Below are 15,490 nucleotides of genomic sequence, written 5' to 3' on the forward strand. Positions count from 1 at the left end.
TTGTGGGCTCCTGTGATCCCCTGCATCTCTTCAGGAGGACTTGCCCACCTCTCTCCCAGCTAATTCTCACTCTGCTATAGGACAGTTACAGAGATAGACAGACGCCGAGAGAGAGAGAAAAAGGCCCACCTGTACACACATCCCAGCACACTTTCTTCTGTTTTCCATTCTCACAGCCTGCTGCTGGGTGCCTTGGAGAGGCAAATAGTTAGTGAGCAACCCCTGCTTCCTCTCAAAAGGGCCGGTCACCCTGCAACTGTGTCTGGGCCACCTTGTGAGTGGTATCTGGATTTATGAGGGTTTTACTTTATTTTCCTCCCTTCTTCCCAGGTTCATTTATCCTTTGTTTACCCAAATGATTACAGCCGCCTGAGCCACATGGAGAAAGACAACAAATGCTTCTATCAGGAAAACCCTTATTACTTGGAAAGGTAGGATGCCCCAAATGCAGATTTACTAGCAGGGAGTGAGGACATGGTTTAAAGGCTGGAATTGGGGTGGAATTTCATATTCACTTCTGTAGGACTCTCTTAATTCTTAAAGATCCCCTAAGTCCTGCAAAACATGAAAGCATTTATAGTTTCTTTCAATAACCTATGCTCCCTTTAAGTGAAAATATGTTTAGGTCTCAGGGGGAAAATGCCACTGCTTTTCTTGCTCTATTAACCTGGAAGCTGGGTCAGAGTGTGTTTGTTCCGCTACATCAGGGAGTGCATTTCCAGCAAACTTTACCTGCCAGCAGCTGGAGCCTCCTGATGGCTATCGCTGTGAAAGCCAAATCATGCTCACCACCAGGCATCTCTCTGGGGGAATAAATGCATGTCATTCATCGTCACTAGGGTCTGGCTCCCAGCAGTGGCCCTGCAAGGGAACCGCCACTTGCACGCTCCCTCCTGCCACAGGCAGACACCTTGTGTGAGGACCCCCCTCCATTCAAGAGGACTTTTTTTGCAGGATAAGGAGAGTCACTTTTCCGGTGAGATAACTGATGGTGGCCTCCCTGTGCGCAGGATCTTATTCCTCCCTACAGGACTGTTTTGAGGGCTGGAACAACAGAGCGTATTGTAGGTTTGGGAGGGAACTCCTGGGGCTGGGGTTCATAGTGTAAGGTGGAGAAGGTGGCTGCCATGGGCTGGAAGGTGCCACCCAGGTTTATTGCCTTCACAATTCATTTGTATTGTGACAGGATTTAGGAACTGTGGGCCCATTTTGCTTGGCATCAAGCACACATGGAGGGAAGCAGTCCTGGAAATCCCTCCCAAAAGCTTGAAGCACAGACATATGAGGACAGCATACAGACAGTGGTGGTATGAGAGAACAGAGAGGGAGGTCATTGCAATTACCTGCCTGAGCCACTTTTGCAGAATGATGACTTGCATTTATGAGCACTACATCATAAGTGAGCTTTAAGGAGCAGTAAGGGAGGGTAAAGCAGTGTTTCAGGGTACTTATATTGGGATTTCCTCCTGCGCTTATGAGAAAATGTCTGAGAGACTGGGATGATAGGCAAGGAAAGCTGACATCTTTGACAGTGCAGAGTAAGATCTGATTGCCCAAAGATTTAAAAGAGAGGGATGATGATAGTCTATGACTTGCTGGGAAAGGACAATCTAGAGATGCTGGGTAGATGTAATCAGAGTAATGGACCATCACCTCTGAAGCAGTGGCCATAATTTATTTGGAGATGGCAAAGTAACTTTCATCGAACTTGTGTTTTGCCCTTCCTTCTGCAGATTTGGATTCTACAAGTACATGAAAATGGATCGGCCAGAGAAGAGCCTGGACTCTGGAGAAAAGACAGAGCAGCCAGGTAGGGGCCCTAATGTCAAAGCCCAGAGGATCCTTTTATATGTCATTTTTGTGTGTGATCTTCCAGCACCAGCTGAAAGAAGCTGTTGACTCTCTGTACCAAGGAAGTCACAGCCCTTCCCTCCCAGATTGCTGTGGCTGGGAGGAGATTTTTGCTGCCACTTCTCTTAAGGGCAGGTTGGGAGGTCACCAAACAGTGGGCTGTAGTGGACAATGTGACAGCTACCTCTCAGGCCCGCAGCTTAGCTGAGGTGCAATTCCAGCAGAAGTGTGGGCAGAAGCAACAGAGCCAAAGGTGTGCAGCATGGCAACCTATGCCCACACCTGCCTTACAAAGCTGTGGCCAGACTGACAGCTAAAGGCAAAGCCAGACACCTCCGCAGCCTGGCATTTGGCAATGCTGGCTAATAGGTGCTGAGGAGCTTGGTACCAGCAAGAGCACAGCTCCCTTGTATGAGAGCATCCCTGTCGCTCTGAGCAGGAAAGACCGCTGGGATGAGGCAAGAAGTAGCTGCCCCCAGCGGGGCGGGTGCCTGGGTCACAACGGGGAAGTCAGCAGAAGGATGCCAGAGGTGTAACTGCAATTACTCCTGCAGGCTCCCAGGAGGGGAACCTGGACGATCTGCAGTATGCGGAGCAGGACACGGAGAGTACCAGTCACCCCAAGCGCCCTGGCGTGGGGAGGGCAGAGCTGGCAGGCAACGCTCCCAGCAGCGTGGTGGCCAGCGATAACGTTCACAAGGACTATTCCCTCCGGGAGCGTCGTCGGCTTCTCTCAGTGATGGGTGGTGACATAGGAGAGGGACTACAGAGGAGAAGGATGAAGAGGTCTGGTGTCAAATCAGCCACGCTGGCCTTTGCCAACCAAAGCCTCAGCCAGGCTGGCCTAGAGAGGAACCCAATAATGAAGAGACCCCGTTTAAAAGCTGGCGTCAAAGACAACTCCAGGAGCCCTCCGCAGCATGCCAGGGCTGTCCAGGTGAGAGCACCTGTCAAAAAGGTGAACCCTCCTTCTAGGACCGTGTCTCAAAGGCAGCAGCCTCTCGGTGGCCCTAGGGACTCAGGGGTCACAATTCCCGAAGGGATGAGACCTCGAGGAGACCTCAGCACCGCTAAGGAAGGGCTGCAGCCAGGAGGCACCGTGCCAGCCGGGAAAGGAAGCCCAGTCTCTGGCAAAGCCGGCGGACGCACTGTGAGCGCTGCCAGCCCCAGCCAGCAGCCTGGGCTGCCACAGTGGCTGAACCAAGTGGAGTCCTACATTGCTGAGCAGAAGGCGGCCAATGGTGGGGACGTGGGCAAGGGAGAGGCGCGGGTGGCATCTCCTGTGAAGGGCAAGTCTGGACCTGTGGCAGCAGAAGAGGAAGAGGAAGAGGCAGATGGGGAGCCAGAGGAGGAAGATGAGGAGGATTTCGATTACGTACCAGTGTTTGACCAGGCGGTGAACTGGGAGCAGACCTTCAGCACGAGCAACCTGGACTTCCATATGCTGCGCACAGACTGGATTGACCTGAAATGCAACACGTCAGGAAACTTACTGCTAAGAGAAAGGGAGGCCCTGGAAGTCACACGTGTCTTCCTGAAGAAGCTCAACCAGAGGAGTAAAGGGTAAGGCACAGTGTAAAAACCAAGGGGCAGTGTCCCGGAGCTGGTGTACCGTGCTGCACTGGGAATACCTGTCGTGTGAGGAGCTAGTGGGAATCAGAGAATAAACTAGATGTGGGAAATAAGACTTCAGGCAAGGAATCTGTGTAAAAAACTGGGCCTTAAATACCCAGTTGGCTGAGAGATGGGAATTGTTGGACACTAGACCATGTCTGGGGGCTGAATAAGGCCCTCCAACAGCTGGTGGCAGTAAACGTGAAAGATTGGAGGTTTCCATCCAGCTAGCATCACTGGCTTTTTGCTGGCTTCCTCCTTGTGCAGTGTAGGTATTGAGAAGACATATGAGCATTTTACGAGCTGAAGATTAAGAAATCCTGCTGATATGAAGTAGGACTGGAGCTCCTTGTGCTTGTGGTTTGACATCTGCCACATCTCAGCTTGTGAATCACTTAGGACATAGGACCAGAAGGGACCTAACAGATAATGTGGATCAGTACACTGACCTCAGAGACAGCCAAGTACCCTACACTGTTATCTGAATATGTGCACCTCCATCTTAAAACTAGCTAGATTTCTATATCCTAGTACTGATTTGGGAAGACATTTCAGCAACTCGCTTCTTTGATGACCCACTGGAGATCAGCTTTTGCTGGCACTCTGTTTTTACATCGTTTTGATATGGTTCTTTTTCTTCTCAAGACTTACCATCTTGATTGCCTTTCTGGCAAACAGACGTACCTCCTCTGAGCCTCTGTAAGCTAAACAATCCAACTCCTGACCCTTCTCTTGAGTTGGCCTCTATTTCCATAATTTTCCTATCTGTCTTTCACCATGTGGGTTTCAGTTTGGGTTAATTTTCCTGTACATAAGTGACCAGTATCCTGGATGTTTTATAGAATGGGTGTTATTAGTTCCCAATCCCTGCTGGAAGTAGCTCCAATGCTACATCTTAAGACCACATTTGTTTTTTCAGGGTCACATCAGTCACAGTCATGGTGTAACTGATCAGTACACACAAGCTTTTCTCAGCATTTTTAACTGATGAGCATCCATTTTACAGCAGAAACTCTTGTTATGATCTGAAAGGGCATGACCTGGCATTTCATCCTGTTTTGGCCATTCTGAACATACAGCTCACCCCAGTTTTTACTGTATGATTGTTCAGTCCTACTCCATGTTATTGGCTGATAAGCTGTCATCAGCCAATTTCACTAGCCCAAACATGCTCCTTGTGCCAAGATAGTTGTAGGAGGTGTTGAATACACTCACTAGTACCAGCCCTACAATCACTCAGACATATTTGTTATTTTCTGTGTCACCTTTATTTCATTTCCCTTGCCAACTATTTTCTTTTGGCTGGAATCCCAGATCTAAGCCCACATGCTTGTGGATTTAGGAAACAGGTGCTAAACCTTCCTAAGGGACTTCAGAAACAGTGCAGCAAAGCAAGGAGAAGCTGGGGACAAAAAGGGTTGTGCTAGCGAGGAGGAAAGAGCCTAGCAGAGCTTAACAGGCTGGAGGTGGGAGTGGGGCTGGTGTACGGGGGACATGCCCACCCCAGCTGTATCTCCTGCAGACGGTTCCAGCTGCAGCGTATTGTGAACATAGAGAAACGCCAGGACCGCATTCGGGGCGGCCGCTACCTGCTGGAGCTGGAGCTGCTGGAGCAGGGAGAGCGGCTCGTCCGCTTCTCCGAGTACGTCTTTGCGCAGGGCTGGCAGGGTGTTGGCGGCGATGAGGAGGAGGAGAGGAAGATGAGGAACCTGGCGTGGGGTCGCCGGCGGCACCTGATGGCCGTGGCGAACGAGCCAGAGCTGTGCTGGCCCCAGGGCTTTTCCTGGAACCACCGTGCAGTGGTTCACTTCGTGGTGCCAGGTAAGGGGGACCTGCCTCCCCGGGACATCAAGGGACGGCACGGTGGGCGATTCCCACAAGCGGTGGGTCTGGGCCAGCCTCAGCTGTCTTACTTGGGTCACTTCCAATTCCTGTCCCCTCCAAGTTAAACCCCCTCAGAAATATGGCAGGGCCCAAACTCAAAGTAAGCTCAGGGAAAACCTCTGTCACACACTGGGGAAGAACCCACACTGATTCCTGGGCTCTTTGGTCCAGGTTTTCAGCCTGGGCCTATTTCAGCATCCCTGCAAGGTTAGTGGGGTTTGAGGGGAGGCAAGAAGCCTTGCCTGTTGAGGAGCCACACCATCTTTGAAATCAGTTTTGCTTTGATTGTCTCCCTCTTGCAATACAACCAGTGAAAAACCAGGCACGTTGGGTGCTGCAGTTCATCTCCGACATGGAAGAGCTGTTCCGAGTCACTAAGGATCCGTACTTCAACATCATCATCACGGACTACAGCAGTGATGACATGGATGTAGAGAAGGCTCTGAAAAGGTCTACTTTGCCTAGGTGAGAGGTCACAAAAAACTGCTTGCATGCATATGCCTGCAAACACAGTGCATCTGTCAATCTCTGTGTATTGACTAGTCACAGCCTTCTGCGGCTGGTAACCCAAACATAACATCCATCCAGACCTTGCACATACACATGGATTTATTGTTGTTATAATGTACATACACGTATACTGCATATAATAGTGTTAGAAAACTGTAAGGCAATACCTATTGCAGTCATCCATCCAGATGCATCTCAGTTGTGGTTTAACCCCAGGCAGCAACTAAGCACCATGCAGCCGCTCACTCACTGCCCCCCAGCCAGGGGGAGAGAATCGGAAAAAAAGTAAAATTTGTGGGTTGAGATAAGAACACTTTAATAGAACAGAAAGGAAGAAAGTAATAATGATAATAATAACAGTAATAAAATGACAATAATAATAATAAAAGGATTGGAATATACAAAACAAGTGATGCACAATGCAAATGCTCACCTGCTGACCGACGCCCAGTTAGTTCCCGAGCGGCGATCCCTCTCAGCCCCACTCCCCCGAGTTTATTTACTAGACATGACATCACATGGTATGGAATACCCCTTTGGCCAGTTTGGGTCAGCTGCCCTGGCTTTGTCCCCTCCTAACTTCTTGTGCCCCTCCAGCCTTCTTGCTGGCTGGGCATGAGAAGCTGAAAAATCCTTGACTTTAGACTAAACATTACTTGGCAACAACTGAAAACATCAGTGTGTTATCAACATTCTTCTCATACTGAACCCAAAACACAGCACTATACCAGCTACTAGGAAGAAAGTTAACTCTATCCCAGCCAAAACCAGGACAACCTCTTTTCTCCTGGCTTTTGTTCAAGTTTGCAAGAGAGTAGAGAAAGCAAGTCTTGCAGTGATGACAAGGGGAGGACAGAGAAGAAAAGAAAGCTGTGAGAAATGGGACAGAGAGCTTGGAGACCTTTGGGGACTCTGCTTGCTGGAATAACTGTCTGGCTTACTCTACTCTGATCTGAACCAGCCTTGGCTGGTCATTTCCTTTACATGCCAGGGGTTCCCAGTAACAGGTCTAGTCCTAGGATATAGAGCTGGACTAGAGCTGAAAAGACTTGTGCTGGGGACTGCCCTATCCTTGCTGCACAAGGGGGAAGACCGTCAGGGCACGCTGGGACCTGGAGCAGCACTGAGCTTGTGCACTCACACAGCAAAGGCTTTTCTCCTCCTTGAGAGGGTGTGCAGGGGCGAGGGCAGCTCCACAGCACGATGCCTGCGGTGCACCACTGCTAGTGGTGCTTTCTGTGCTCGTCAGCATGCGCGCGCTGAAGTTCTCTTTCCTGTCTGACCCCCAGCTATCAGTACTTGAAGCTGACAGGGAATTTCGAGCGTTCTGCTGGGCTGCAGGCCGGGATAGACCTCGTGACGGTAAGCCTGGGGGCCCTTTGGGTGGACAGGGATGTTTCTAGTATGTGTCTGGTGCTACCTCTGCCTTTCATACTGAACGCGCTGGTTTTTAGGGAAGGGAATAGCCTAGCAGACCAGATCAAATGTAAATGTGTTTCCTGTCCCTCCAGAGTAAGAGTCTCACCCTTTATTCTGAGGAGCCTGTGGTCCATTCAGTTCTCAGTCCACCTACTAGGACTATCAGACAGGAGGGAAACCAGCAGTAGCAGCTTTGTGATATGGCTCTGCCAGGTTGTAGTCATAGTATTTCACACCCACCATTGAACAGCCACTCAATGGCCATTTTGCCAGCCTTTAGGAACTCAGTTTCTGATGTAGCAACGAATGGCTCTTTAATTCACTCCCATATCTTTGTCTTCCTGCCCCTCAAGAAAGACTTACTTAAAGTCAACCTATTTTTTTTTCCCAACCGGTGTGGTCGGTTCCAGGACCCACACAGCATCGTTTTCCTGTGCGACCTCCACATCCACTTCCCAGCTGGAGTTATTGATTCAATCCGGAAGCACTGCGTGGAAGGCAAGATGGCCTTCGCACCCATGGTCATGAGGCTGCACTGCGGCATGTCCCCACAGTGGCCTGATGGTAAGAGGGAGTGGAACCTCTTTGGCTCAGACCTTGGGGAGTGGGGAAAGAATGAGGGTGCCTGTCACCTCTAGATTTGTTCCTCTGGTGCTGTCGAGGTCTGGAGCTTAAGGTACTTCCAGGGCCACTAGGTGAGAGTGCATTAGACATAGGATGGGGTTTAACAGTGTCAGATACCTGAAATCTGGGATCAAAGAGCCAGCAGAGCCCTTTATATGACATTTCTCCTGGTCGTCTCCTAGGGCTGTCTATGGATTTGAGGACCTTGGAAAATGCTTCCTTGACTCCTTTCTGCCCATTTCTCTCTTTTCTTAGGGGGCACAGCCTGTCCTGAGGAGAGCTTGTAGCCCAGGGGTGAGGGAAACCAACCCAAGTCAAGGGGAGGAAAGTGGCACATATCATCTGAGCGTAGGATTTCCTTTAGACAGAGGTGGCCACCCTGAGCCATCCAGGCACAGGGACAGCCCTTTGTAGCTGGGACAGTCCAGGTACATTAGGTACTATGCTGCCAGACAGGAGATGTGAGAGGCTCTGCTAACAAGTTCATAGGACAGCCCATGCTGTCTGTCCGCAAGCCTTTCTCACTTCCCAAAGCTTTAATACGGTTGGCTCTGCCTTGGTGCCGAGTTGACTCTCTGGTGTCAACATTGTGCTAAAAGTAGCTTAAGTCTCACTTCAGCAGCCCTGCTGGAGTCATCAATGTTTCAAAGTGCCAACATACCTGTGCCTCTTTTGTGCTGTCCTCAGGCTACTGGGAGGTGAATGGGTTTGGTCTCTTGGGCATATACAAGTCTGACCTGGACAAGATCGGAGGCATGAACACAAAAGAGTTTCGGGACCGCTGGGGAGGAGAGGACTGGGAACTCCTGGACAGGTAGGCATCCATTGTCATCACCCATGCACTCAGGAGGGGAGACCCGTTAGATCCCGGAGGACCAATGACCAGGGGAGTGGGGATCTGAGGAGACTGAGGTGACTAATGCCACCATAAGCTTGGTCAGTGAGGGAGAGTCTTTGAGCATGTCCTGACCCCAAACCTAGTAGATAAGTGGACCCAAAATACACTACTACAGCCCCTGGTAAGAGAATAGAGGAGCTGTTTCCTGGTGCCTTCCAACCACACTGCTGGTTGGCCACGGGCAGATCAGGCACTGGTGAGCATGAAGACTTTGTCCTCTTCAAGCAGTGCAGTGCACAGTTGGACCAGTTTGGGTCTTTCAGACTTCCCATACTATGTATAGCAATTGCCCTGAAGAGCAGCTGTCAGAGAGGCATTTAAAGATCACAAGGTACAGTTACAATTTCTGAGAATTTTGTGATGAGGGGTCTCTGCTGTACAAATCCTAGGCCTCTGGGTTTGTAGTTCTAGGTTTTGGGGCCTGTCCTGTCTTTTCTGTCAGATGACTGCAGAAAAGACTACAATCCTGAGGAATCCCATGTTGCCAGCTGTCTTTCTTCCTAGCCTGGCATGTGCAGGCCACCCCTGACTAGTCCTGTTCTAGGGTCTGTAAACACTCAGCAAGTGTCATTAGATGCCTGCTTATGGATATGAGATACCTCTGAGCTATTCTGGACTCTTCAATTTGATTGCAGTCTCTTGACAACAGCACAACTTAAAAGATTTCCTGGGGCTGAGCCCCCCAGTATCTTTGTGATCAAGTTTTCCCTAAGTCTACCCTTCTCCTTTCTGCCAGGATCTTGCAGGCTGGGCTGGAAGTGGAGCGTCTCTCTCTGAGAAACTTTTTCCACTGGTTTCACTCAAAGCGGGGCATGTGGAACCGTCGCCAGCTGAAGACACCGTAGCCTTCAACCCCAAAGCTGCTCGGCAGCACCATCCACCGTCTCGTCTCGATGTGCACTTTATCGAGGCACACAGCCGAGCACACAAACTCTTCCTCTGCCTCCAGAGCCCTCCGATGGGACGGCAGAGCCGAGGAAGGGACCGTCAGGCTAGGGGAGTGGGAGCTTCTCTTGTGAGCCGTTGTATCCAAGGTGTGGGATCCGTGTCTTGCTGGGAAGGCATGCGGGGGAGATACCGACAAGTGAAGGACTCGTATTTCCTGCCATGCAGTCTGGCGGATGGTACAGTGGGAGAGGTGCCATATTTCCCGTTGAGTCTTGCATGGTGCAAACCAAACAAACACAAATCCCACCTAAGCCCAGAATGGTTTATTTAGAGTAATGCAGCTTCTCTTTCAATACTTGAATGAAAAAAAGAAAAAAACCAACCCTCTCCATTTCCCCTCCTTCCCCATCTCTCCGGTGTCCATGCTTTTGGACAGGGGACCAAAGTAAGTTCTCTGAACTGTATTGTGTCCACATGCCCATGTGCTGACCCAAGGAAATCTGGATGCGGAGGAGCTGATAGGCACTTTAGGCTGCTGGTGCTTAGACGTTTCTCTGTGCTTTTCACTTAGTCATTGTGAAAAACTGTGCTCATATTCAGCAAGTTATGAGCCATGGATGGAGGTGCAAGTACACTTCCCTTATAAGAGCCACATTTGTCTGCAGCTGGGCAAGGTGGCAGGGGTTGATGTTACAACTCCACCTAAATTATTGATCCACTGCCTGAGGATAGTGGAGGGGTTATACAGAGAAGCTAGGAGGGCATCTCAGGAGGAACTTTGCAGCCTTATCTGACAGACATGTGTGTTTGTCCTAACGATATCAGGGAAACCCTAGCAGGGAAGAAGTGGCAATATTTTATTAGTTGAAATATTGTGATTTTGTGAGAAAAAGAGAAGACAGAGTATTCTGCTCTCTAAATCCTGTACATTTATGCAGCATCTAAAGGTTAATTTAATAAGTTATGGCCTCACAGTTATATCTTGTCATAGTCTGACTTTTATGTAAAGAGCAGGCTTCTTGGTTGAAGAACCGTCACAGCTGTTGGTGCTTCATCTCTAGAACAGCCCTGGGAGCTCTGGCCCGGTATGGAGGAGGTGTCCTCAGGCCTTGGCATGTGCACTGGATGCAAAGAAAAGTGAGGACAGAAGAGGGTTGAGTGTATAAAAGGATGGGCAGACCCATGCTGCCATTGATCCAAGAACTGTGAAAAGAGCCCCTGTCCACAGCCGGCCTGATGCTACAGTGAATTCTCATCCCCTAAAACTCCTGTTAATGTAAGGCAAGATTTTTTACCCCTGTAACCTTTTTACAAGATTATAGAAACCCAGAAAACCCAGCACACTCAGTGCTCTACACTGGAGCTTTGGTGTCCCCATACCATGCTGAAAAGGCTGCTGCTGGTCTCAAGCTTCAGGGGAGAGCATCACATAGGATGAGCTGGGGCTCATGGTGCCCAGCTCTGTGGGGAGTTGTTGAGAAGTGAGTAATGGAGGTACGCAGGATACAAGCAATGCTGACATGGTTCTAGAGTTGTTTGCTTTTTACGCTGATGGAGTGGATGCCAATTCAGAATAGGCATTCATTTATTATTAATTCTGTGGTGCTTGACAAGCCCATCCAGTTCCACTATTGCAGTAGAAAACTGAACATGCAAGTTCTGGCACGTGAGACAGAAATCTTGTCAAATCATCTGCTTGCCTCAGTCCAGGTTTTGTGACTGATGGAGTCAGAAAAAGTCAACTAGATTTCAGAATGTTTTGCTGTGCAGTGTGCAGCTATGGTGAGAAGCAGACAAGAGACTTCTGTGCCTCTTGAGTCCACAGAGCCTTTGTCAGAATGCAGACACTGAATATCTTAGAAGGGGCAGCCTTAGCCTTCTGCCCGAGGCAGAGCAGTCTTTTTATTGAGGGAAAGTATTTTCCCAACGTAGAGACTAAGAAATGAAACACTGCCATTGGGACGAGAGGGAGGAGGCTGACAACAGTTAACACTTTTTTTTTTTTAATGTATTCCAGGAGTTTAGGAGGCCAGAGCCCTGTGATGCAATGTTGCAGTAAGTACTGTTTCTGCCTGGAATGTGCAGCGTCAGTCGTGCTCTCAGTGCATGTTGGAGCCTGTGTGCTTCACTCACACACAGGCACAACCCCGCGAGTGTGCAGGTGAGCTGCTCTCCAGGCTCCGGGACTGCGCCTCCGCAGCCTGTCTGGGCTGGCTCTGTCACGCAATCCCTGTGGAATGGGGAGAGGCTGGTGGGGAGGGCAAGCGCCAGGACACAGCAAGGTATTTAGCAGGACCCAGCTGTTTGGCCCCATCAAGCAGAGGATGGCATGATGCCCATTTTGCAGATGGAGAGCTGATGGATTCGGTGGCAACCCTTATGTCATGCACAGGGAGGAAGGGTTATTTGTACCATGTGCTTTCACATCTGGCTTAGATGTGGTCTGCAGCACCTGAAGTTAGCAACTGGTATTCATCTGCAGACACTGGCAAGAATTAGGTGCATCCAGGAGGTAACTCGCTTGGCTTACATGATATGAGTAACTCCTCTTCCTCACCAGAGAGGACAGTCAGCAAAGAGTGGACTGGAAAGTAGGGTGCAGCCCTGACTCCAACACTGCCAGCAGAATTTCAGGATTTCGTCCCCGTGCTTTAGCTGTGACTGTGCTCCTTCCTTCACACCTTGTAACCCAGGCCAATGGCAAGCAGAACTGTTTGGCTCATGAGGACTCCTTGTGGAGACGTAAGGAGTTAGGGGGTTTCAGTCCAGTTTCCTGATGGCCAGTACCCCCACTGTCAAAGTTGCCATCACAAATGTTCTTCCCTTTCTAGAACAGCGGGGATTCTTAGTTGGTATTTAAGCATTGCGGTAATAAACGTGATTAGTACTAATTGGCACTAGTTGGCAGCCTCCACGGAGGAGCTTGGAGAAAGCCCATGGGGACAAAAGCTATCTTCCAGCCCACATGCTCAGAGACGCCTGCAGGTTGTAGGGAGAGAAGGGGCTACATGCTGCCCGGCTTGCTGGCCAGCAGCAAATTTTGCAGGAGCGGCGCCGGGCATTGCTCTGAGGCTGCTGCCCCTCTTCCAAAACAACCTGCAGTTTTTCTCCCCAGAGTCATGAAAAGGGTGACAGCAGGGAGCATGGCAGGAGCAGGTAGTCCCACAGCCATGCAGTGAAAGGACCCAAGGCGGTGGCCAGGCCATCGTGGTCCCAGGTCAGCAGGTGGTTTGCCCCGTCACTAGCGTTGCACGGCGTGCACTGCCACTGCAAGGAGGGCTCGCCTCTGGGTCTGGCACAGCTCCCGCAGAGCAAGAGGGAACCTGGCTTCACCACAGCCGGGAAGCTGACTGCCCCCGACAGTCAATCTCGTTTCTGTTACCAGGATCTTTTTAGAAAGTTGTGCCTGAGTTTGCCTTGAAGTTTGCCCCAAGTTTCTGGCCTTCATGTGCATCCTGGCTGTGTCCTGCCTTGATGGCAGGAGGAAATCGGTTGCACGGGATCTCCTGTGCATCAGGCAGGCAGGCAGGAGGGAGCTGCTCAGGTAGCTCTCTGGCTGGGGACAGCTGGGGAGATGATGGGCCATGCTGCAGAAGAGACCTTCCGTGGGGCAGGATGTGGCCAGGCTGGGGACCCTGGGTCTCCAAGCATGGGGTGCACGGCAAGGAGGCTCTGCCCACAAATGCCGACTCCGTCTTCAGGACTGTGAATTGTGGGGCTGAGGCTTGTTTTGCAGGTCGGCGAAGGGAACAAAGAAGGGCTGGCTTTTATTCTGAGAGAAATGTATTGTGTGAAAACTATAATGTGGCTTGTTTTGTCATTGCCTTTAATGTTTGCCCAGTATGAACATCTTGCCTCTTCTCATTGCCTACAAATGTCTGAAGTTGATTGTTTTTTAGATACTGATGCCTTGTGTTAAAAATCTTAATTGTACCTTTGAATTATCTGCCTTAAAGTGGCTCTGTGCCTTCAAGACGACTCCTGGGCCACCTCTCTGTTAGAGCTGGGGGATGTACTGATTCTTCCTCACATTTTATAAATACATTGTCTTCCTACAAGAGCTCAGTTCTGTCCGTGTGTTACTCACACCCACATCGCCATGCAGCAGAGATTAGAACCCAGGTGTTGCTCCTCTGGCTTCATATAACCAACCAAAGGTGTAGGCAATACCAGAGAGACAGGTTACTCTCTGCCCAAGCCAGTGAGAGCTCTGCAGCAAGAGGCGGGTGGGAGATGCAGCGAGCAAGGTTAGCCAGGAGGAAGACCTGTTTCAGTCCCCTCTAGGCCTGTAGAAAATGGGATGGCAACAAAACAGTTTTTCTCTTGTCTTCCTGGGTTTATCATGTGAAACAAGGTAGAAACATTGGACAAATACATGTCCCAGCAAAGCACAAGTGCGATGTGATCATAGAGAGAGAATGCAGAGAACTAAGTGGTCCCTCTCGCAAGCAGGGGATGATTCCTGGAGCCAAGAGCAGGTGAGAACTTAGACCTGAGCTTGGTACTTGGCACAGCCTACGCAAATGGGCTGTCAGCTCTTTCACGGCAACTGCTTATTTAGATTCAAATTTGGCCCCTTTTCACTTTAACTGTCCCTCCTTTGAGTGTAAAAAGCTTGGCAGGAATGGGAGTCAGACATGGACAGGGAAAAAGGCAGCCAAGGTTGCTAATGAGTCTGATTCCATTATAATGAGAAATTATTACTAAAGGTGACGGGGTGAAAAGCATTCCAGCACGCTGCTGGTCTTCTGCTCACCTGGGCTGGGTGACGGGAAGCCCTCTCTGCTCGGGCAGGCGTCGCGCACCTCCGTACCTGACCTGGCAGCTCTCTGAGACGATGATGTTGAAGTTAAGATCTGGTAATGAAATTCCCCTCACTGCTTCATTCCCAGCTGAACCTTTTCTTTTTTTTTTTCCTCTCTTTTCATCCAGTCATCAATGCTAATTGCTTTGCCTCCTGCTCTGTGAAGCAATGAGTCACAGGATTTGGGATCTGCACACAGGATGCATAATTTTCTACCTTTTCATGAACCCAGCCGGCCAGTAGTGGCTGAAAGCCCTTAGCTGGTGGTTTTGCATTGGCTAGAACTAGTTTTCTGCCTCTACAGTGAAGCCTTTCAGGAGGAGAGCAGGGTAACAGAGGCTTCCCAGAAACATTCACCCCTGTTTGCTGTTGGTCTCAGCAGAGACCAAGGACCAAGATAAGCAGCAAACTCCATGTCACTCCAGACCTGCCACCCCCCAGACAACGCGGAGGACGAGTCTTTACCTGCTTCACCAGACAGATCCCAGACTGCGCTCAGCTTTGCTGATTTAAATTCTGGTAAATACATAACTGGCATTTGCCGCCCTACTCTTTCTATGCAACTTCCCTTCAGCTGCAAAAAAGCCACTGTCATTTGCAGGTACTAGCTGATGCTGGCCCGTAGCCTTACCCACCAGCCTTTGTGGGCAAGATCATTCACACCCTCTCCAGAAAAAAGCACCACCTGTGACTTAAACAGAAATTTAGTTCCATAAAGTCAAATATAGCGTACAAATGAAATCTGCCTGTATCTGTGTTTTTCAGGTGTCAGACACTCCCAGTAGCTCCTGAAGACCAATATGTGGACATTTTTGTGACATTTCTTTCTTAGTGGTGGCAAGAGTATGCAAAACGAAAAATCCATATTGAACTCTGATTCTGCCATACAATGAAAAAATCATTTAATAATCAGAAAAGCATGTCATTATTTAAATAGGCTTACACCAGGCTATCAAAATACCAATTTTTTTAGCATGTCTACAGAGTTACAAAATTTA

At 49.7% G+C, this 15,490-nt stretch overlaps 1 protein-coding gene across 1 annotated transcript in view; it reads left to right on the forward strand.

Annotated features, from left to right (window-relative positions):
- The window catches only part of B4GALNT3 (beta-1,4-N-acetyl-galactosaminyltransferase 3), a 70,224-nt gene extending 56,476 nt beyond the window's left edge, over positions 1-13,748 (forward strand). The window contains exons 12-20 of the mRNA XM_030041386.2: positions 331-431; positions 1,734-1,810; positions 2,406-3,414; positions 4,988-5,286; positions 5,661-5,814; positions 7,149-7,221; positions 7,689-7,842; positions 8,590-8,716; positions 9,537-13,748. Coding sequence (XP_029897246.1) covers positions 331-431; positions 1,734-1,810; positions 2,406-3,414; positions 4,988-5,286; positions 5,661-5,814; positions 7,149-7,221; positions 7,689-7,842; positions 8,590-8,716; positions 9,537-9,645 — 2,103 coding nt within the window. The 3' untranslated portion in view covers positions 9,646-13,748. The remainder of the gene's footprint in view (positions 1-330; positions 432-1,733; positions 1,811-2,405; positions 3,415-4,987; positions 5,287-5,660; positions 5,815-7,148; positions 7,222-7,688; positions 7,843-8,589; positions 8,717-9,536) is intronic.
- Positions 13,749-15,490: the final 1,742 nt, after the last annotated feature.

Source organism: Aquila chrysaetos, chromosome 17 (genome assembly GCF_900496995.4).
Source record: "Aquila chrysaetos chrysaetos chromosome 17, bAquChr1.4, whole genome shotgun sequence".
Classification (NCBI taxonomy): domain Eukaryota; kingdom Metazoa; phylum Chordata; class Aves; order Accipitriformes; family Accipitridae; genus Aquila; species Aquila chrysaetos.